This window comes from Myzus persicae, unplaced genomic scaffold (genome assembly GCF_001856785.1).
Source record: "Myzus persicae strain clone G006 unplaced genomic scaffold, MPER_G0061.0, whole genome shotgun sequence".
NCBI classification, from domain to species: Eukaryota; Metazoa; Arthropoda; class Insecta; order Hemiptera; family Aphididae; genus Myzus; species Myzus persicae.
Window position 1 is genome coordinate 34,327 of NW_019103046.1, and position 24,036 is coordinate 58,362.

Genomic DNA, 24,036 nt, shown 5'->3' on the forward strand with positions numbered 1-24,036 from the left:
ATATTACTACAGAGCCGGATTAAGGCTTCTAGGGTCGTGTATAATATATACAATTCACATGAATGGAAAATATAAGACGTCTTTATCGCTTTTAACAATTTAATTGCCTTTTCAACTATTTATTTATAAAAATGTAATGTTTTACTCAAATTAATTTACAAATACAATTTAGAATCTACAAATAAAATACAATTTCAATTGAAAATAAAAACAACATGTGTATTTTTTTTTAATTTGTATTACATATTTACATATTAATAATGTCATCTAACTTTTATACTTAACAATTAAAAAAATTTAAAAAGGTGGGCAAATGATTACCGCTCAGCTGTAGGTTAAGAATAGGTGTCTCGGGATCAGTATAATGGATGTGTTAAATTTTAATTCAACTAAAATGATATAAAATTATTGGATACGAAAAACGATTCCAAGGGAGACGGTCTTTCAGCCTATATTACTAAATGCATATTTTACGTTAGAACTGCTATTAAAGTAATTTATTTTATTATTAATAAGACAGAAGGTTAAATTAATTTTTGCCGAAAACATTTCATTTGATATGCATTAAAAGTTTCAAGTACCTACCTACCCAACAATAATATTTATCTAACTACAAAACAAATAGCCAAAATCGTTAATATTGTTATTATTAATAGTTATTTTGCCTACAGTAGGAAATACTTATGTGGAATCTCGTTTTAAATTTTCAAGCTATTTAACAAAGCTAAGAATATTAAATGGATATTTAGTTTACACAAAAACTAAAAACAATCTTTCTTATGCCTATAATTTGCTCAAAAAGGTTCAAAATATTTTGATAATTGTATGATATAAATAAAATGCTAATATAAACTTTCGGCGAAAATTTCAAGTATATACGTTTATATTATTTTTTGAATTACAAGAAAATAAGAAAATCGTTTGTTTACGGTGAATATCCAATATTGAAAAAATTTGAACTTCAAACGCTCATAAAAATTTAATTGAACTTTCCAGTAAACTTTTTTTTGTTTGTTAACGGTTGAAAAACTTATAAAGAATCTTGTATTTCTTTTTCAAATCTCATATTGTGTAAAAAGAACAATTTTTATGAATTTATAACTTGAAGTAAATTTCAAATATTCGTAATTTTCAAAAATGTTGTCAAAATTGAAAATTCTAACTTCAGAGGCTCATAAAAAATTATTGTGAATTTAGTAATTTACACTCAATTTTTTTTTTAATTACTTCACTTGTAACAATGTACAAGGAACTTTTCATTCATTTTCAAGATTTTTGAAAAAATTTTAATCAAAATTGAAAATTTCTTATATGCTTATAGAGTACCTACAAATATTAAATATCTCAAAAAAAGATGATTAAAAAATTATATGGTTTGTATAGAAAATGTTAGTACAAATATTCAATAAAAATGTCTTGTATCCCAAAGCTTTTCAAAACTACTTGAAACTTTTGATTTTAACCTCTCAAAAGTACCAAACTAGACTTGCTAACTCTAGTTACTAGAGTCACCTTCTCAATAGAATAGGATGGCCATTCGTCCTGGATTTCCCGGGACGTTCAAGGTTCTAGGGAGTCGGGACACCGATTTGCACCGGTTTAGGCTTTTGCATAGTAATATCGCGGAAATTAAAATCGTTTTATAATTTAATTATTTTATTTACTTGGCTATCGATTTTATTTTGAACACGTCCTAATGACCTAATCGTAAATTATTTCGAGAATGATCGTCGGAATGTACGACAATCACAGTTATAATCACTTTCTAAATTTAACCAACCAACGAAAAAAAATTGCATGATGATTTCCCATTTATTAAAAAAAATTTTTTTTTTATGAATTTTGGTGTCCAGAATTACTTAAAACTAAATCTGGCCACCCTACAATAGAATAGATACTGATGTTAAAAATCAAAGCATTATTCGACTACATATTATATACATACATAGAAAAAAATAAAAAATACTCATTATGGTGGGTTAAATTTCATCGATCGGTTCAGAATCTAAAATGTTTAATTTAGATATTGGCCATTAGGACCATTAGGTAATGATATGTTTTACGATATATATTTTGATATTTAAAAAAATGGAATATTGATTAATCCAAAAGTTATTACATATTAAGTTAGTTTATTACATTCGTCAGCTATTTCTGTTACACTAGTATACGGTATACTTGTAACAGTTGTAACCTTTATTATATCATTTATTGTATCATACCTTGTCATTAATCTTAATACAATTATTATTAATTATAGGGATTTAGTTCGATAAACTCATTTTGACAATACGTGTATACTCTTTACACCTAGTACTGTAGTTATTAGATACAATTTGGGTGGACTCCAGACAGTGAATCAGTCTCTGAAAAATAAGTAGGTATATAAAAATATCCAGTTACAAATTCTACACAAAATAAATAAATAATAAATGAATATGAATATATGAAAATATCAAAGCCTTTAATATATTAACAAACATTTGGCAGCAGATGCAAACATGCACTCTTTGGTCCTGGAATTATACCTAAGTACTAACTAGTAAGTACTATATTGACTGTAAAATAGAAATAAAAAAATTATGAAAAAACATAACCATAATATACTATTGTAATATGATATAACTAAGTTATTATATTATGTTGATTGTTGGTTATATCATATAATAATATTATGTAGGTACCTACAATATAATTATTTTTATATTTCAAGTGTTGCATTATTATATTTATACATCTATATAATGTTATGCATATAGTACTGAGGGAATGGGAGCGACAACCATCATTGCTTATATGTGTCTGACTTATAACTATACCTATCATTTTATAAGTGAACATTTTTTAAGGATCTTCTTAGTAATTACCTAGTAGGAGAGATAGAAGTTATCAAATTACTAAACATATGAATCGTCATTACTCATTATATTTATCAAGTTGGATTGTTGGATGAGTTTTAACTTTGGAAGTAACTATATTATAAAGGATGAAAGTGTGGTGTAAGGGAAAACGCCTTCTGCGGGTCTGTTTGGTCTATATTTGAACAAACCCTCCCAGTCACAATTAAAAATTTAAATTGCGCCTAACCCAAAATGTGCTTAAACTCGTCAATGGTAATAATGATTAAAGTCAGGTAGCGTCAACAAATTGGTGGTTGATGTCTCCTACCTAATCAGAACATGGTATTTTAGCTACAAAAGCATATTATATAATTATTTAATTGGTAATATAATATTACATAATATAATGACGATGGATAAATGAACAGTAAGATATTAAGCAACAAGGAAATTTCGGTAAACGCATATTATGCTATATATTTTGTTCTGCTGTTTTGAAATACTAAAATGAATTAATTTGTTGTACCTACTGGGTGTAGAACGGCATTGTGGTGGGTAGAGCCACCAACCACCAGTTTGTTTGACGTCAACATTAGTGAACAGAACACATATTAAATGCAATTACGTAAAGCCAATGAATTTAACAATATAGTTGAATTAGAATTAATTAATAATGATTGATCTACATTCTACATAATATTTGTATATAAGTAATATTATTATATTATAAAATATAATATTATATAATAATATACCGTCCAACCCGTTTTTATTTATTGTCTAAATAGTTATTGCAGACGGTATAGCAGTAAAAATATTTTATTTTAATATAACAATTGTATATAATTTTAAAATATGCTATTTAATATCGTAACAGTATAACACTCAAATATATAAAACAATAAACTTTGTTTCAATATTCATTAATAATATTTTGGTAATCTGTGTAGTTTATTATAAATGTTATCAATATAATATGGGCAGTAACAATATTTAGTAATAATTATTACTAAATATGAAGCAGTTTTTATTTTTTAACCGACTGCAACTGGAGGATTTATAGTAGACACATTTATCATTCATTGCTCCCAAGCTTCATCAAAACAGCAGGTAGGTACAATAATCATTTATTTTAAGATCATTCCACCAAACATAGTATGTCATATTTCTATTATAACTGCTGCTATTATTCACCGTCCATTATTACCAACACCATCTCTCTTCACACCCCTTTTATTCAAACTTCTCCGAACGACGCCTTTCTTAGTATATATAAAATTAGTACCTACAACAAGTTATACAGTGAAGTCCCAAGTGAGACATCCTTGTTAGCTGTCTTAATTACTAACTTGTATTTAAGATGAAGTCTTAGAAATATAAATATAAAATAATGTATGTTCTTACTTACTTCTTTAGAACTATAGAACTTACAGTAGTCAACAGTAATTCTCTAATTGCTAATCTAACCTCTTAAACAATATTGTATATATATATATATATTAAGCCCCCGAAAACGATGATCTTAAAGCCGATGGCATTTAACTTTGACTTATAAGTTATTAATAAGTTGAATAAGTAAAACATACCAATACTAAATGTCTAAATGTATATTGTATATTTGAATATGGCATTAACTAATAGTTATATAATATACATAGTAATATAGTATGACTATTGATATAATATGCATCATTATTTATACATATTAAATTCATTACATGTATAATATGTATGATGTATTGCAGTGGGTATAAATTAATCAAGTATAATTTATACATCCTGCAACATCCATGCATGTTTTTGGTGGCTAAGCCAATAAGTAATTTAAGAAAATAAGAATGTAAGATTGCTACTTAAATCCACGCAGCATCTACATGAATTGTTCATGTTTTTGCGTTTTTTGGTAAATATATGCATTATTTTCAATTTATACAATGAATGCTATTGTCATATTTAGACTTATTATTCAGATCCAGTAAATCAGTAAGAGAGTACTAACTACTTAATAATAAACCTTATATGTTAATCTTTAATTTTTTAATTAAAAATATCGATAGTGATAACAGATTAACTTATTATTTAGACAATAAAAAAAAATGATAACGAAATCTACACATATGCACATGAGTAAATACATAATTTTACAAGCTATAAAATGTTTAATGGGCCATGGTTTAAACTTTTAAAGTAATTACTAATTTTCCGAAAATCCCTAAGCTACTTAAACTAAGATTCTTGGAATATAAATTTGCTACCTGGCATGACAAGTGATGTTTTTATAACTATTAAATTTTACTTATTCCATTTGTTATGGGGATACTCCACAAATAATTTATTGTAATAGTATATAATACAAATAAATCAATTAGTACAATTTAGTAATGATGAATTGAATAACACAACATTTATTATCCATTAATTATTATTTATTTTAAAAATGATAATTGAGGTTAATATCTAAGAATGAAGACGACATGGTCTCTCACAGGCCCATAGTGACGGGGGGGGGGGAAGGGGCATTGCCCCCCCCTAAAAAATATTAGAAAGACTCTTAGGTAGGTATGTATTTTATTGCTTATAACATTTCCATCGGTAATAAAATAGATCAAAAAAGTTTTTTTAGCCGTATTGTAGTATTTATTTCGGATACGATACGTAAAAAATGGAAAACCAATTGAATCTTTATTATCAATTGAAAATGCAACAAATTTAAATGCAGCTTATTTTGTGCAAATGACACTTGATCTTTTAAAGTCATTAAATATTAATACTGATTATATGCTTAGCCAAAGTTACGATGGCGCTAGCGTGATGAGTGGTACTAAAGGTGGTGTTCAGGCTTTAATGCAAAAAAAGCTTAATCGAACTATTCCCTATGTACATTGTTATAATCATCAATTGCATTTGGTTATTGTCAAAGCAGTGTCGGAAGTGATCGAAATTGGTCACTTTTTTGATCAGTGTAGGCTCATTCCTAAAGTATTTAACACATTTAAAATAAACTCATTATACGAAGGCAATAATACAGTTAGATTGTTAGAACAATATTCTATTATAAATATATATTAGATGGAAAATTATAGTTGTGTTAATATGAGATGTCAATGTAAATAAATTAAAAATTGCATTAATATTTAATACATTTATATATAAATAATAAAATTTGCCCCCCCAAAAATTTGCTTTGCCCCTCCTGAACATTTGGTCTGGCTACGGGCCTGGCTCTCGGTAAATCTAATAAAAATAAAAACCCACCAATAATATTTAAATACAAAGACCTTTGTGTAAATTTTGCTGCACATAATTTATATCTATAAAACATCTCTTTCTCAAATGTCTATACTTAGCTGAAGACAGAAAAATCCTTCCACAACCAACAAATCTTGAAGATATTTAATCTACAAAAATTAATCTATACAACAAATATTTATAAATATTTCTCATATTTAGTATGAGTTAAAAGTTATAACTATTATCATCCCTATTAGCTAAGCACATTGTAATGTATATAATTACTAAGATGTATGTACTTATTATTATAATATTAAACATATATTTGGACACAAGGTTCATCAAAACGAAACGAAATTAAAAACTCCAACCTCGTATGACCCTCGCTACCGGACATTTCTAAAAAAGAATAGAAATTTCAATCAACAGAATGCGAATCATACACACATCCCTTACCCACCAATACCTGATGAAGAAGGATGACCCACCTGTATGTGCCAGTTGTTGCAGACCTCTCTCGATCAAATATATCAAAACAGAATGTCTCTCCTATGAAACGGATAAACGGGAAGCAGGAGTACCAAACATCCTCTTTGAAGCCCTTCATCTAGACAACATAAATAACACAATGACATTTATAATTAAGACTAATTTAATTAATCATTTTTAACTACTACACTGATATTAATGTATTTAAGATGTAATATAATGTAAACCTTGTATAATTGTTGCAGCCAGTGGCCTTAGATCGAGGCTATAAAAAAAAAAAATTACATAATATATTGTAAACCGTTTCTCTCCAGGATAATGATTTCATTGTTGAAGCAGTAATAAAAAAATAAAAAAAAAATACAAATATTTTGAAAGATTAGGTTGTGTTTGTAAAAATATTATTCAAGTGGTCTATCGTCTATGATATGATACTTATAAGTTATAAGTATCAGTTCTTATAATAAGCCATAAGGGGTTACAAAAATCTAAAAACTAAATTATGTAGTGTAGGAAAATTTAAATATATCATATTTCTATAGGCATACTGGCGATAAACGGAAAGGTCAATTTTTTGCAGAAAACATAACGACGTCCATATTGTGTTATAATGGTTTTTTATCACAAAAACTATAACCTCCGTTTTGTTTATTTAATTGTTTAATTATGTATATTAAATTCAAATTATTTAGAAGTTTACTGTTCGTAGGTCAGTGGCGCACACTCAATCTTACTAACATGGGTCGAACATTAATAGCGATGACCACCGACCCACCAACCATTATCAAAGCAACTCAAATATAAGACCCTCTGGGCACTTGAGACTCTAGTCCCCCCCCCCCTAAACTCATTGAAGTTTAATATAATTTAACTTTAAATTTATTCAAAAAACTATTTTTATATAATAATAATGAATATAAAAATTAAAAACTATTACATAGGTACATTTTTTGTCTATATAGGCTAACTGTTTTTATTACTTATTTAAGTTTGTAACTTGTAAATAAGGAAACTTTTTGTCAAATCAAATTATATTCCTATACACTTAGATCAACATTTTAAACTAGCATACACAAGACAAAACTATAGCATATTATATAATTATTCAAAAATAGACAAAATGTTAAAGGCAAAATTAATAAAAATAGTTTTTACCATTTTTAATACATGATCCTTTACAAAGATGGGTATTTAAAATAAAAGCGAAGTTAATTTAGTAAGACTGAGATAGTAAAAGAACTTGAAATTGTAATTTTTACTTAAATGAGCAATACAATTTACTAAAATTAAGTTGTATATTATTTTTAAAGAGAGGAAATACAATTATTTGAAATAACAGTAATATATTAGTACAATAATGCTTTTTCTAACAATACACTTTTTCTGGCAAAATCGTTGATTATTTGATCAGTTTCAATTTTGATATCCAATTCACACGAAAGTATCATTAAGCTTTCAAGTCTACCTTCTGCCATAGTACTACGTAATTTATTTTTCACAATATTTAACTTTGAGAATGTTCTCTCTGGAGTAGTACTGGCCACTGGGAGAGTAACAGCAATTTTTAAGGCAGTAGTAAGCATTGGGAATGTAGATGATAGGCCACTGATTAGCAAAACCTTTAAAACAATTGACAAACTGCATCCATTTTTATGAAGTTTTGGTACTTCTTTGTCTTGCCTATCGTGATTGTTCTCAAAAATATCTTCTATTTCTGATTCTGATGCTTCATCAGTCAATGAACCACTGAGGTCATCATAAATTTCTATTTCAGAGTTATGCAATTGCAAGGGCAATAATTTCACTTGTTCAAAATTGAAATAACTTTTAGAAAACTGCAAATATTCCCTTTTTAAATCATCTTTCAGTATAAATTTACTGTAAACATCAGAAAACACATCAAATGCATCTTTAGGTAATAGATCATTATTTTTTGAAATTTCTTCCAAACGTCTCCGAGAAAATAAGGACAAATCTTTGTAAATACCCTTGGTGATTTCACTGAACCTTTCTTTAATCTGTATTATTGCAGTATCATATGCAACAAAAAAAGTTTGAATTTTAAAATGTTGAAGTGGATCAGTGATTACTTCATCTTGGGTTTCTTCAGCAGACTTTTTTGGAACTCTCTTTGAGCGATTTAGTGGCAATAGTTTAAAATCTTCGTTATCCACAGATGAACACATTTTAAACCTATCAACTTTTTCCTGTAATTTTAAAAAGTTTTCATCACTTCTGGCATTTTTTAGTTCACATATTTTGTCATCGACTACAGCTATAACTCCAATTAGGTCTATGTCTACAGTTTGTAACATTTTACTTAAAGGTGTCACAATTTCAAATAATTGTTTGTAAATAAATGCAGTCAACAAAAATTTGTCACAAATTAAATTTTCTTTTAAACATTTTGCTTGGTGGGCTCCTTTTCGATCACTTAAACTTTCACTTTTTTGAAGTTCTTCTAATGTGTCACATAATGCATCAAATGTATNAGGTGTCAAACACACACGTCATGGTGTGTCCTATTCTCCTTCGCCCCTCTCCACCAAACTGGTTCATTAGCACTGTCACTGCTACTTGGCGAGAATGATCAAGGTCCAAACCGATAGCCTATAGGAAGGTTCACTATAAAAGGATATTCACACGGATACTCTGTTCGCCATTAGTTGACCCACTTCCACGCATGTATACTGAGCCGCCGATACGTTCGAACCCCTAGGTCAGAGACCGATGGTCCGTGATTGGTCGGCGGTGTTCAGCGGTAGGTATTACTCGTCATAGTCGCCAACAGTCGTGACGATCCCCGCTAGCGCTCCTAGGAGGTGGTGACATGCGCAGTCACGACCGGTTTTCGTCGAGCGAATGAGTCAACTTACGGTAAACAGAATAATAGTTGAGTACTATTATAATGTATAGTGAAGATTTGTTTTTAAATATTTTATTTGACTGCCATATAAGGACTGATCTGTTTGCATATTGCTTGGCCCCCATACAGCATCGTTTAATAAAACAATTACACATAACTTTGGTTGACTCTCATGAAGCCGGAATCTACTTTTTTTGGCGTAGCTAATGTATGTTCATACATTTCAAGCTACAAGATAGCATACAATCCTTTTACAGTTAGGCTACCCAAATGGGCATAGAAGTAACTGCCTCGACTTATCCTCTCGCTAGTAGTAACTTAATAAAGCCTGTCTAAAATGAATAAGAATCTCTTAAAGGGCTGATATTCGTCCGCAACCCCAAACCAATTGTCTGTGCATGGGTAGGCAGGTACAATTCACTACTACTAATGTATAGTAGCACCTATATATCTTATAAGATACACAATATTTAATAATCGACATGAGGAACGCGCTTACGCAGTCCCAGCTAACAAAAATTATGCTCCCGAAATATCCATATTAGGAATAATCGCAGGGGTCAATCAACTCTGTGTGCAATGAGCCGATCTCACCCTGGAGGAACCGCCTTAGTGATCATGGTTAACATCTACGCAGGTATATTATAGTGGATTCCTCATAAAATATACACCAGCAACCACAAAACGTACACACCCATGAAATATCGACGACTGTATCAGTCATCCGACGAAAGCGATATCCGGTGACTGGTACAATAACTTTTCGGAAAGTTTTGATAAATTATTAAAACGTCTGTGGAGCTTTTCAGACACTGTTACGTGCATCGATGGTTCTTAAATATCCATCAGTTTTATAAATACACATAAATTATTTTTTATTTTAAATATTTATAAAAGGTCAAGTATCACTTTCCCCTTCTAACCCCCTCCCCCTTCTTTTACTTTTACTATCACTGTCACTGCTGCTTGGCGGCAAATGGCAATGCTCACGGTACAAACCAATAATCCATGATAGGTAGGTAAATATAGTTTAATAGTTCTAATGTCTAATAGCACCTATCTTTATAAGTTACACAATATTTAATAATCACAATAATCAAAAATAATGCCTATCTAGAATGAATTAGAAGCTCTTAACCGCCAAACATTACTTAACATTTTCGTTAGAAATTTTGTTTTTCTTCTATAAATGAATACAAATTTCTTTCATCTACAATCTTTTTTCATTGCGACAAAAGCTTAAATATGAATTATTAGATACTACTGTAGTATTTTACTATTGTCGTATAGCAGCTTAAGAATATTTATACGTACTTATAGAGACGATGTTTATTAAAACCATTTGATGTTTAAATTTTGTTAAAATCAAGACAATTTTCAAATATCTTGCGGTCAAAAACTTATTAAATGTCCAATTTCAATAGCTAAGAATTGAAAATGTGATACAAAGTTTCTCATAAGTAGGTCATGCTGTGGTAGCTATTAGCTTAAAAGATATATTATCTTTTAAAACACAGTTTTTGTACAGACTTTAATTCAAAAACATATTATTTATAGATAATAATCCTACATATTAATATATTATTATGTATAAGTGTCGTCATTTATGTACTTTAGATTTAAATTATTCATAACATCATAAGTAATAAATAATTATCAATATAAATAAATTATTAATAATAATATCATTACAAAATTTATATTAAGTATATTATATTATGTCATAATTCAATAACATATAAGTCAAAAAATATTTTTGTTCCATATTATGAATATTTTATGTTTTTTCGATTGCGTTTTTAGGCGTGGAAATATATTATTTTTATGAGGAGCCAAACTCCTGAAGCCTACATAGTTATAATCACCTAACCAAATCATAAGTGAGAATGTTCATAAGTCATAGAACAAGTAGAAAAATAGAGCAGAATCCCTGGAAAAAAACATGCCTTGGTAAGGATATATCTGTCTCGTATAAATATACTACGGTATGTAAGTTTTTTTTTAATTTCAAACCGATGAAGAAGTGGTGAACACTGTACCTACTCACCTACTCAGATACTTAAAGCATATGGGAATATGTTTTGAAAGTTTTTCCAACACCCATTTATGCATGCGAATATCATCCACTGTATATTTTATTATTTTATATTTATATCACCGGTGCAGCGTATATTAAATCGAACATCGATCAGCAATTAACAGTCTTAAGGGTATAATGGTATATGTATATTGTATATAGATATCGGAGAATTAGCAATCTCACAATATATTTTAATTATCCCTTACAATATAACTCCTCAAGAGGAATTGGTTATACATATTTTTTTTAGTTTCTGCGGATTATTCTCTTTCCAAACCTAAAAAAAAATTAAAAATACAATATTAACTATTGAGTAATAAACCATACACGCTTACTTAAGTATGATTAATGCCTATATAATACCTATACTCAAACACTATTTTAAAAATACCTATAATTATAAAAATAATCATTAAAAGAATTTGGAGATCAATGCAATCCTAAAATCTAATACCCCACTCTGCACTATTATAGTGCTTAAATAAGTATATTAAACGGTGGTGACGGTTGTCCGTCGTCGTAGGCAGGTATCCGGGCGTCGTCGACGGATGTCCTAGTACGGTGGTGGGCGTTGTTGAGCGGAAGCACTAAGTTGCAGTATGGAATGCATAGCGCTACTAGATCAAAGACTCACTGTTCAGCGTTTTAAGATAATATCGATTTGGAAGGAAATTTGTTTTCGAGTGTTAATTGTATTGATGTTCAGTGTGTAACACGATTAAAGGTATAGAGGATGCACATCATTCTATTGGGAGGAAATTAACACTAGGAGCGCTATCGTACTGATGGTTAGGCGGGTTCCTACCAACGAGGAGTCGATATACTATTATTACATTGTATGTATTTTCCCGACATTTCTTATAAGTTTTGCTTTAAGTGAGCTGTATAAAATTGTACTTACCAGGGTGTACTGTAGAAAGCCGATAAGTATACCAGCGTATAAAGTTTCAATAACAAAATTAATTTATTATAGTTAAAATAAAAATCCACTATAAAACTTTATCTATACATCTCGCATCGGAAAGTAGAAACTGTTTCCACCAGAGGGTGTTTCGTTAATCCGTTTTCCTAATAGTAAACAGTTTCAAATTGACTTAAAAAATGACTATTTAAAAAAGCTGTAAAAATTATCCACTACTGTTTTTTGTCAACGCTTGACAATAAGAGTCAATAGTTAGAACTAATTGTATACATATACATATATTTTTAATCAGATTGTTGTGATACTGCCGCTTGGAGCGCTATACTGGTTATTTTTTGTTAGTCAGTTCATGGCTATCGATAAGTTCTGGTATCGTGGGTACCCGATAAAATGGAGTGATGGAAAATAAGTTTTTTGACAACAGACTGTGTACCTCATTTCATTTTACGCTGCGGATATTCAGCAGACAGCAAGTAAGTAAACGTTTATAATAACTTATTAAATATTAGGTTAAGGTATTTTATACTGATCTGGTCTCCCGTGTGTTTTGTTTATTTTTATTATATGTTTAAAATGCATGTTTGTTATATTATACTCAACAATATTTAAATATTTAAATATATCTCACGCAATATTTGAAAACCACTTCGTAAAATGTCGTGTAGCCGGATGCCGGAGGGTCTTATTCAGCACGTCAGCATTTTGATCAATGTAAATCGTATCCCTTTTCAAACACGTAACATGTCTGTAGAATAATATCAGTGGAAAATTTATTTTTATTTTTAAATCACTTTATTACGTAATGATGCGATCACACATCACTAAAGTAATTAAATAAAATGTAACATACTAATAAGTAATAAATAACGGCCGGACTGTCGCATGTAGAAATCGGAAATCTCCAAACCCCAATAAAACCATTGTCACAGATACTATTAAAGCGTTGGGCGTGTGGGTTTCTTACATGACACCAGAGAAAAGGGTATGGTAAAAAAGGGGTGCTACTACTTGCGTCTGAAATAATTATCAGTAGGTTAGTTGGGTCCTGCAAAAAAGGTTCAAAGACGGTCATAGCCTATTTGAGTCCTGGTATACCTTTTTAGGCAGCTTAGTTGAGCCCCAACGTAAATAAAGCATAAGCATATCACACATTAATTATTACTAACAATTAGTAATAGAGTAGATTAATTACATATGATTTCACTACATTTGACACTATTATTACCATAACACATCACATTTAAAAAAATAAAATCATGTACAAACTATTTATAGATGATGTAAAAAAACATGTTAAAATAATTATGCATAGTTCAAAAAATTTTATATTATAAAATCGTGAATTGTTAATTGAAACTATAATCAAATTAATTATATGCATTTTTAACTACAACATAAAAAGAGTAAACTAATAAATGTTCCTAAAATAAAGCTTAAAAGTGTATGTGCATAAAATTATTAATTACTAAAATAAAAAATAATGTTTTTTGAAACATATTATTTTATAACATTTGATCAGTGTGATTAGTATGCTGATAATATTTTATTGTTAGTCGCGGACATAACAGATAATTTACACATACGACATACCTCATAATATGAACAATATAACTATTGTAATTTGTAACACATATTACATACAAATTTATTTACGCAACTCGGTCACGAGTTTAATGACAGGTAAGAAGAAGAATATGGTTGAGTTGCGTCCCCAAGTGCATGTACTTGCCTACTACTTTTAACATTTACCTTTTTTGGAGGAAGCAGGTAGTATGCAGCCAAAAAAAGGTCCTTGCAGCCGAAGCGAAATCTACTTCTCAGATGCGCAATACAATCCTTTGATAAAACCGTCTACCACTCTCGGGTGAGCATAATCGTGTCGTCCACAAAGAAAATGCACGCACACCACCTAACACAGCAACAACCCCTCTATGCTGAATCCTGTGAGCGACGACTGTACTCCTTATGACGAGCAATAATCAGTGTGTTTTATTATTTTGATTTGAATATTTTGAGTTATTAATTTGTGTCACCTAAAACTTCTGCAGCATAACCCGGAGACAGCTGTGAGTCAGGCAAGACTTATAATATAAAATATATTATTATTAACTGCATTATATTACATTATATGCACATGCCACGTACACTCATATTGTAAGGTGTATTTGATCAAATTCTTGAATACCTGACCTCGAGAGCCCTCCGAATGTCCGAACACCTGGAATAAGGCAGTAAGTGTCATTTTAATACTTGTATCTGGTATTATTCTCCAGCACTTAAGTGTAGAGAATCATACAGATACTTAAAGTTAACATTAGATTTTAATATAATTATAGCCATATTTAACTATATTTATTCTATTTTTTCGTTATTGCAATATACACTATATATTTGTGGTTACTTCGGGCCAAGTGATCCTTTTTTTTTTCTTAAACTCATATGAATTATTAATAAAATCATTATAAAATGCTTTGTAATTTTATAAAATATGAGTAGATAAAAATGTTTTTGTGGTAACCAAAATGGTGGATTGTGGCGAGGGGATGATGTAGAGGCCAGGGCTGGCAAAGAGGCCAGTAGCGAGGAGTGAAGTTTATGGTTGGGGAGACACTGAAAAAAAAATAAAACTAATACGTCTGAACTCCCCCTTTTCCTATTTTATCTATACAATAAGAAATGTTATGAAATGTTTGAATGTTCAAAAACTAAAAACTAAATTAAGTATTATATTTAAAACATTACAATTTTCTTAAAATAATAATTTAATATAATAACAAAATATGTATTGTAGTCTAACAAAATAAAATGTAATATAATATACTGTATACATGCAATTCCCATTAAGATGACGTTTAAAAAACAAATTTACATTAAATCTATTTTTCTATTTTTGTCTTACAAAATAAGTCATTTACATTAAATTCAGTAAGTCATGGTCTTTTATTTTTTAATTCAAATTTTTTTTTGCAAGAATAGTTAATAATTTCATCTTTCTAAATTTTTGTATCATCAGTCATGAAGAAAAATTACAAATTACTATATAAAAACAATAAATATTAAGAAATAAGTATGATGTACCTATCACGATGACACGATGGCGTGACTACTCGACGGCGAAGTCGATAAATTGAGGACTGAGGTATTCACACATCAGGTATTTACTATATACGAACAGCGAGACGCTTCTCACATCGTACTTAGTATATCCCACTCGCATTAAAAATCCCCCTGTACCCGCGCTCTCATATTGGCGAGACCATAGACCTATAGTTTATAGGTATATGGGCGAGACATTCAGACATTGCGTCGCAACATCAATTTGAAATAATACCATATTTAGAATGACCCGCATCAGCAGCTCGTACACACAGCCTCATCTAGTCTATTTTTAGAATTCTATAATTGTACAACGAAAAACATATTTTAACAAAATTTTGAAACGTACACCATACTGTCTATAATTATAATATAAAATATAAATTCAAATTTGTATACATTTTATGAGGCAAAATTATTATTTATTTGTCCCTTGTTCTAATTTCTAAATGGAGAGACGTCTCTTATGACGCTTCGCCACTAGGCCCGACATGGCAGTGTATCCACGATGAACCCAAGATAAACGAAGTGACGGATCATGATAATAAAATATTAATATGTCGCTAGATCATACCTACAACAGTACAACATTGTTACAGGTACGAACCAATAGTCTTTAAAAGTTCTAATAGTTTTTTTAAAATAAATATTTAAAATTGTTTAATATTATATTATTATGTCAGATTAACATCTGTTAGTTTCTACCACCCTCTAGCAAATCGTTCAAGTCCACGCCGTTATCAAACGCCGAATTCTTATTACGTCAGTTTTTTCGAAAAATTGTTTGCTCTATTACTTGATTTTTTGTGTTTTTGGATCCGTTTGCATGCCTCATACTTCATACAGTTTAAAAGGCGAGAAACTTTGTTACATTACCGTGAACCCTTTTCTTTGCAATTTTTGTTTTAAATTTATGTAGTTATGCTATGAAAAATGGTTAAGTCGAAATTTGGAGGTTAAACTTAGTTTTAAAATTATGGTCTAATAACTCTAATAGTTTCAAATTCTACGATTTGTATTCATTTTCACTAAGCTCACCTCTCTTTTCATTGTCTTTATATGTTATACTAAGCTATAATAACGGTTTTTGCAATTATTTTCGAGTAGACAACAGTTGCAAAAGTCGTGTATTAACATTTAACGTTACCATAACAGTGTGAAAAATAAATTAAATAGTGGCCCCGACTTTAATCAAAAAACAATTTGATATAGGTACAAGTCTATGTCAAAATGTATAAATATGTCACACAACGAACTACCAAGTTGAAAATTATTTTTATCAGTTTAAATGATGAAAAGTTTATTAAGTTTTGAGCGAAGCCCTAATTATGTATTATAGATAGTAATATAATACTATCAAAATTGTATCTTCATTATTATATTGTGCTTCTATCTTATCCATGTGCGAAATGCAAATAAAATGAGGTTAAAATAAATGAATAATAAAATAAAATGCATATAATTCCGGGCTCTATTAATAAGATACATCAGACAGTATTTTTATTAAAATTATTTTAAGATTTTAACCAAATATAATATTATAGCCTCATAAATTAAAAAATTTAAAGAATCACAACAAAAAGTAACATTTATATATCAGCTTTAAAAGAATCAATAATTATAATAAATTAATTTAATAAGATTAAACATATTCTTGAAATACACAACACCTATATTTAGAATGAATGATCTTATCAAACAGCGAAATAATGCAATATAATTTCTTTATTAAAAGAATATAATAAGTTAGATAAACATAATAACAGTTAAGCAAACCAATAAATGAGACGTGAGTACTCAATTTTAACTATAATTTAAATTTCATACACACTTTACCTACCATGGTTGTCACTTGTCTACTAGATATCTTAGTAAATAACCTGCTAACTATACAATATTAAAATACTAGTAACAATAATAAGTATTAACAATGTAGTACAAAGAATTCAAAAACTAAATAGCAATTTTGAGACAAAATGACATTAGTTATAAAATACTAAAATGTAACAGGGTATAATATAAGCACCAAAATGAAAATAAATGACTTAAAGTTTGCTTAAAATATTTACTAGAAACCAAAATCCACTAAATACTTGAAATTTAAAATATACTTTTAATACTAACAATGATAAAATTTTGAACAAAAAATATTTATAATACAATAACATCTATACCACTAATTATTATTTTATTATATTATTATTATATAATATATATATTGTAAAATAAATACTTAAAATTAAAATTCTATAATTTATATGTTATTCAGGGAAAACAATAAATTTAAATATACACCCTGACTGGCACATACAATTTTAAAAGGAAAATATATTATGTTTGAAAATAAAAGCAACCTTTAGAGACCACAGACTTCTATACTACACTAGATAAGCAGCTCGTGTCATCAAATTAATTTTGTAGCACCATTTTAATGGTTGGAAAATTTACATCGGCATGACAATATGAATTTCTTTGGTGTTTTGGTATATTACATAAAAAGTTTGCAAATTTTTCCTATCCACAACGTGATGGACGAGCTTCAATTATTTTGAGTTACTAATCTAGTATACACATAGATAAATAAAACAACAGTGTTTTATCTATCTATAATTACACTATAGAAACCTGTGTTATACACATCAAATATTTACACGGATACTGATTTTAAAGAATTAATTTCTCTTTGTATATTATTCCTAGCCACTGATTCATATTTATCTCTGTAGAACTTTGTTGCATATATGTTAGGAATTTGTAGAAAACTTTCAAGAACCTGTCAACATAAAATAATATTATATCACCACAACAGTTATAGAATGTGACTACAATTTACCTTTATACGCAATTCTTTATAAGTTTCTTTATCAAGGAAAGCATATTCTTCTCGGACGTGGTTTGTGTATTTTTCATAATCAGCCGGTCCCATACCTAGAATGGCCATGTCTACATCCAAAAAGTAATGTTTATCCTCACATCCATAACATCCTTCAGTTTTATGTTCTTCTGTACTATTAGTTGCACCAACTTTTAATAACGAAATAACATTGTCACACAAAACTGTATCCTAGAAAGAAAAAAATACACAATGTTTTAAAATAAAAAATATAAGCATATAAATTGAATATGGAAAACGTTTACCATATTAAGTTTAGATTCTTCAGAAAACCTTCGAAAATGATTTATATTGTCTTCACTGCAGTCGGCTAACTTAGGATCATATTCAAAACTAAAAAATAAAAATAAAAACGTGTTATATTTTTAATTAATATTTTAGTGTTCCAACTTACTATCGAAATATTATTGCTAAAATGACTGCATTTGGATTTTTCACTAAGCTTCTGGCTGTTTCAAATTGTTGCAAACAGTCGTTCAAATCATCAAGACCATGACACCGGCGGTCAGGTGCACTGTAACGATCCAACAATGCTCTCACCCAGACATCTCTGACTGATTCGTGCACATCATTCGATAGTGATCCATTAAAATATTTTCTCAACATTGTAAAGTTTCCTGTTATCCTAATCAAACAGTGGACAAATTAATATATTTATGTGAACAACACAGAGTTCGGACGGATAGATTCACACACTCTTTCAGTACTCAGCTGTGCAGAAATGTATGCTGGTTAAGTTATTGATTTTTGAGCATAAAGAAAATTTAAACTATTCGGTAGAATATTTCAGTCAAACGTATGCCCCCACGAACGTCAATTTACTGTGTTCTTATGTTTTTTTATAGTTGTGACGTTGTTTAATTGGAATATAATAGGTACCTACAAATTATGAAACTATAAAATTCGGGAAAATTGAGAATAATAATTGCAAGTTGAAAATTAAATTAAATTACATTTTCATAAAAAAGCTACGGTAGCATATTTGTTGTAGCGACATTGGTAACACTGTAAAATGTTATCATGACCAATTTCGAAATCAAAATTGAAAACAAATATCAAACATTTAAAAAACATTAAATTACGTTTTTCACTCGTCTTTGATTTTTAATTTTTATTAATTTCAATATCATAGAATATCGTAGAATATCGTAGAATAACTATTAACAATCGGCAACAATGATGACAAATCTATATTAAATAATTGTGAATATATTTGGATATTAAAATTATTTAGATGTAGAAATTATAATAACAGCACTTTTATTGATAGTTGAGAGTATTATTTTCTCCAAAACCGGCAACGCAATCAACAATGCCATGAACTTGGCTTGGTCAATACTGATCGTTGTCCTACTGACATTCTGTCTACATTCAGCTCATCCATCTACAGGGACTGGGAAAACGATCATCTACGAAACAGAATGTAAACACCTACGAATGGGCCAGTTCATGTGCCCCGATGATGGGTATGAATTCATCGACCCAGAGACGCAGCAGTTACGCGGGTGTACCAAAGACAATGTTGCTCAAGGTTTTGAATAACTCAATCCATTTGACATTGCTTTAACATTGTCATAAAACTGAAATATATTATTATTGTTAATTTTTAATAGTTCGGTGTAAGGCAAGCGATGGTATTGTGTGTTTAGAAACCAAAAACTCAACATTTTGGAAAGAGTTTCCATGTAAATGGACGTAAGTTCATATTGTTTTTGTGTCTCAACTAATCATCTAAACTAAATAACTTTACTACAATTTGTATTCTAGCAATGGTTACCATTATGACACATCACTGTTATTGTCCATTTTCCTGGGCATGTTTGGCGTGGACCGTTTCTATCTAGGTTACCCGGCAATTGGTCTACTGAAACTATGCACTCTTGGGTTTATGTTCATTGGCCAGTTGGTCGATGTAGTACTTATTGCCACACAAATTGTTCGTCCTGCTGATGGATCACATTATATCATTCCTTATTATGGTCCTGGCATTAACTTTATACTAATGGACAATGAAACTTACAGACAACCACAAGATGATTGGTTTGTTGATCATAATGAACTATAAAGCGTTAAAAAAAATTACTATAAGTATCTAGATTAAGTTTACTTACTATTATTACCATTAAAGTTATGAGATGTATCAATTATTTTGTTAAATAAATCATATTATTTGATACCTAATTTATTAATTCCAAGTAGGTACTACCATAAAAAAAAATCATATTTTTATATGTATATTATAATAATACTACATATTAAAAATAGTTCTGTGGCTCCAATAATGGCTGTACATTCAATAATTTCTTGTTACAAGTTTTTTTCTTTTAATGAGTTCTATACAACAAAATATTTATGAAAGTAAAAATTGTATAAGCATTTAACAAAAATTAAAAAGGAGAATAGTTGTTTAAATTTCTTGCTTAAAATTTATTCAACTAAGAATCTGCAATAATCAGATTATTTTTAATTCAGAATTTCTAAAGGCGATTCTCAAATGATGTTAATATTACAATAAACATTTTTTTATTTTACATATTTTACAATGCAATATTTCAACATTCTATATAGGTATCAGAATTATAGTAATTGATTCTTATAAAGACGAATACAATTTATTTTTGAACACCTAATCTTTAGACAGTTGACTACTTCACTTGTGCCCATTACATACAACAAATAATAAGACAACTAAAATACTATACACTTAATAAATGCAATTTTCTAAATATATGATTTACCCACAGTCTCATGGATTTTCTTCCTACAAGGCCATGCTCTATTTTTGATATCATGCATTTTGAATAAATTATTTAGTAATATTTGATGCATATTTAAGTGTATAATTTTTAATCTATTGTAGGCAACTTATACATCATTTGATGCAAAATTTTCTCATTTACCCCATCATCAAAAACTATTTATTATAACCCCAATGCCAGGGAAAATATTGTATTTACAAATATATATGTTAATTACAACCTGGAGTCATAGGGTGTATAGATAATGAAAAGGTGTGTGGCCTACGGCGTCCGTAAAAATACTTTTATATCCTGATACAGTGCGGATGCTGGTGGTCGCATGGCAGTTAACATATTAAAACTTTGAAAGTGAGTGAACAATTTCATCATAAAATGATGTTTGCAACATCACCGAGCACCATATTATATTATTATGCCAATACGTGATTTTATGTTTAAATTTTGGATAGGTTAATGTGGTGTGATTAATTTTTTTATAATTATTTGGTAATTAGATAAATTTAAAAAAAACTTAGTGATCACTGTATAGGTGATTAGAAATTGCATTATTTAGGAAATTGATTTTAAAGTAGGAAGAATTTATATTTCAGAGCCACTTATACTAGTGAGTAGTTACACAACTAGAGTTTAAATCTTTAGGGTGCTACAATTATGAATCGTTCACATAGCGATAACCTCAAGATTTCTTTTTTAATAATTAAAATTTAAGCTGTTAAACATAATTTCCTATTGATGGTAGAAAATTTGAGCAACATTTCGTCTGAAACAATGTCATTAGTTTAGTCTTGTAATGGTCCCCTAGTAAAGTCATTTTTTGTAATGACATTTTAAAAAAATTGTGTTTTTAAATAGTTGCTTTAAGAAATATTATAGCGGTTGTATAAATATGATCATAGAAACTAACTAACCAGGATGGAAAACATCCAATAATATGCCATTTTTGCACTAAATTGTACAATGTTTAACTCTAGTTCTGAAAATGCTTTATATGTTAGCATATTTTGAAATAACTCAATGACACTATTGATAATTATTTCAACCTACCCGTTTTGAATTATACTAGGTATTGTACTGAGTATGTCTATAAGTCCAAACAAATCTCTTAAAACAATTAGGTATTAAAATTATAAATTGACATTTTGTAATTTAAGATTTTAATATAATAATAATATAATCTAAGAGAATGCAAGATTATAAAAATAACAATAATAATCACACACATGGCCACCTAATGATCAAAAAGAGCCATCAAATACAAGTCTTACATGCAGATATCCAACTTCAATCCAACATATCATACCGAATGTAGAGACACAAAAGTGGCCCTACAAAACACAATATACCTTAACACCTTCACGGCGCACTTGACCCCGACGGAGAATCCATCAAAAATATAATTTTATTTATGAAAGACATTAAATTATACAATTTAATATAAAAATGTGCAGACCATATTATGTAAAACAAGGGGTGCTTAAGAATCCCCATAGTTGTGCCACTGTATATCCTGCTCGAAACTTTAATAATTTTTAGAAATAAAAAGAAAACAGATTTAAAAATGTGAGAGAATTTTGGTTACCATAATAATACATAAAAAAAAAACTCCATACATTTCTCAATACATTACAATACAATAAGTTATTTAATGTACTGTGAATATATACTATCAACTCTCATGTAAATATATTTTATAAAAGCTAGTTTCTTAGTTTCTAAGTTGGTATCTTTAAAAAAAAAAAAACTATTTATGAAGATCTGTCATAACTTTGACTGACTTATACCTGTCTTACCCACAGCCACAAGTAAGAAATATTTTTTATTCTATCAGCATTTGTACATACTAATATTATATTTTATAACTGCATGTATAAAGAGTAACACAAATCTGAAATGTGTGTTCATATTAAAAACAAGATAAATATGATGTTAAAAACATTTTATTTAATTCTCCAATTAAATTATAGGTAAACATTTAGACCGTACTAAATTATTGATTAGGTGTTATATATTATTATTTTATTAGTAACTACAAACTACAAATTATAATATACGCTATACAGTAAACTCTCGTTTTGTCGAAATTTAAGGGGAACAGTAAAACATTTGAGGTACTTATTGCGTTTAATTGTAATGGTAATTATTTTAAGGGGATTTCAATTGAATTTAAAATTACCCAAAATGTACGATATTGACATTCGACATAATAAGAATCTATTGTACAGCAGTAGTAGAATTTTTTCTAAATTACATACAATTTCAAACGGACATACATAAAGAGTAATGGTTATACTATCCAATAGGTACATTGTAAGATAAAGGTAATAAAATCTATCAAATAAATATTAACTATTAAGTAGGTACTTGATACATACATAGTATGATGAATTATAAGGTTTTCATATTTTATCTTAGGCTTTAGTATAGAGGAATACTAAAGCTAATATTGTAGTATATTATATTATACGAGATAAGAGATTTCACCAGTACCTAACTATGTAACTAGCAAAAAAATACCTAATTGTATTAGTTAAAATGTACCTATATAATTATTTAATAAATATTTTGTAGTTTCTTCAATAATGCTAGTCTATATAATAGTTTTTTGTAATACATTAAATACATAAAAAATGTTCATCGCATCATAAGTTATACTCATATAAAATTACAATAAATGCTTCGATAATATCAAATTGAAGTTTTAAAACTATTAGGTAATTATTATTACAATTAATAATTTAGTAGGTATTATATCAACTAAACCACACTATGGCACTATGCAAATAAATTTTCTTAGTTTCTTACTAATAAAAATAATAGGTAAAATGTTAAGTATAAAGGTATATAAATTATGCATTATTAT

General features: G+C 28.8%; 2 protein-coding genes across 3 annotated transcripts; one reads left to right on the forward strand and one right to left on the reverse strand.

The window, feature by feature from the left end:
* Positions 1 to 17,776: 17,776 nt before the first annotated feature.
* On the reverse strand, positions 17,777 to 19,344 carry LOC111033675. Of its 2 annotated transcripts, XM_022314548.1 has the most exons (5): positions 19,114 to 19,344; positions 18,812 to 19,042; positions 18,663 to 18,750; positions 18,358 to 18,588; positions 17,777 to 18,297 (listed from the first exon to the last, which is right to left on the reverse strand). In XM_022314548.1, the coding sequence occupies exons 2-5, from the start codon at positions 19,021 to 19,023 to the stop codon at positions 18,172 to 18,174; spliced, it is 657 nt and encodes a 218-aa protein (XP_022170240.1). In that variant the 5' UTR covers positions 19,024 to 19,042; positions 19,114 to 19,344; the 3' UTR covers positions 17,777 to 18,171. The 2 variants fall into 2 exon arrangements, with proteins under 2 accessions (XP_022170240.1, XP_022170238.1); XM_022314546.1 differs by having other exon boundaries at positions 18,812 to 19,343.
* Positions 19,345 to 19,488: 144 nt separating this feature from the next.
* LOC111033677 (TM2 domain-containing protein CG10795) lies at positions 19,489 to 20,573 on the forward strand. Its single transcript, XM_022314549.1, has 4 exons — positions 19,489 to 19,620; positions 19,688 to 19,948; positions 20,031 to 20,112; positions 20,185 to 20,573. The coding sequence occupies exons 2-4, from the start codon at positions 19,735 to 19,737 to the stop codon at positions 20,480 to 20,482; spliced, it is 594 nt and encodes a 197-aa protein (XP_022170241.1). The 5' UTR covers positions 19,489 to 19,620; positions 19,688 to 19,734; the 3' UTR covers positions 20,483 to 20,573.
* Positions 20,574 to 24,036: the final 3,463 nt, after the last annotated feature.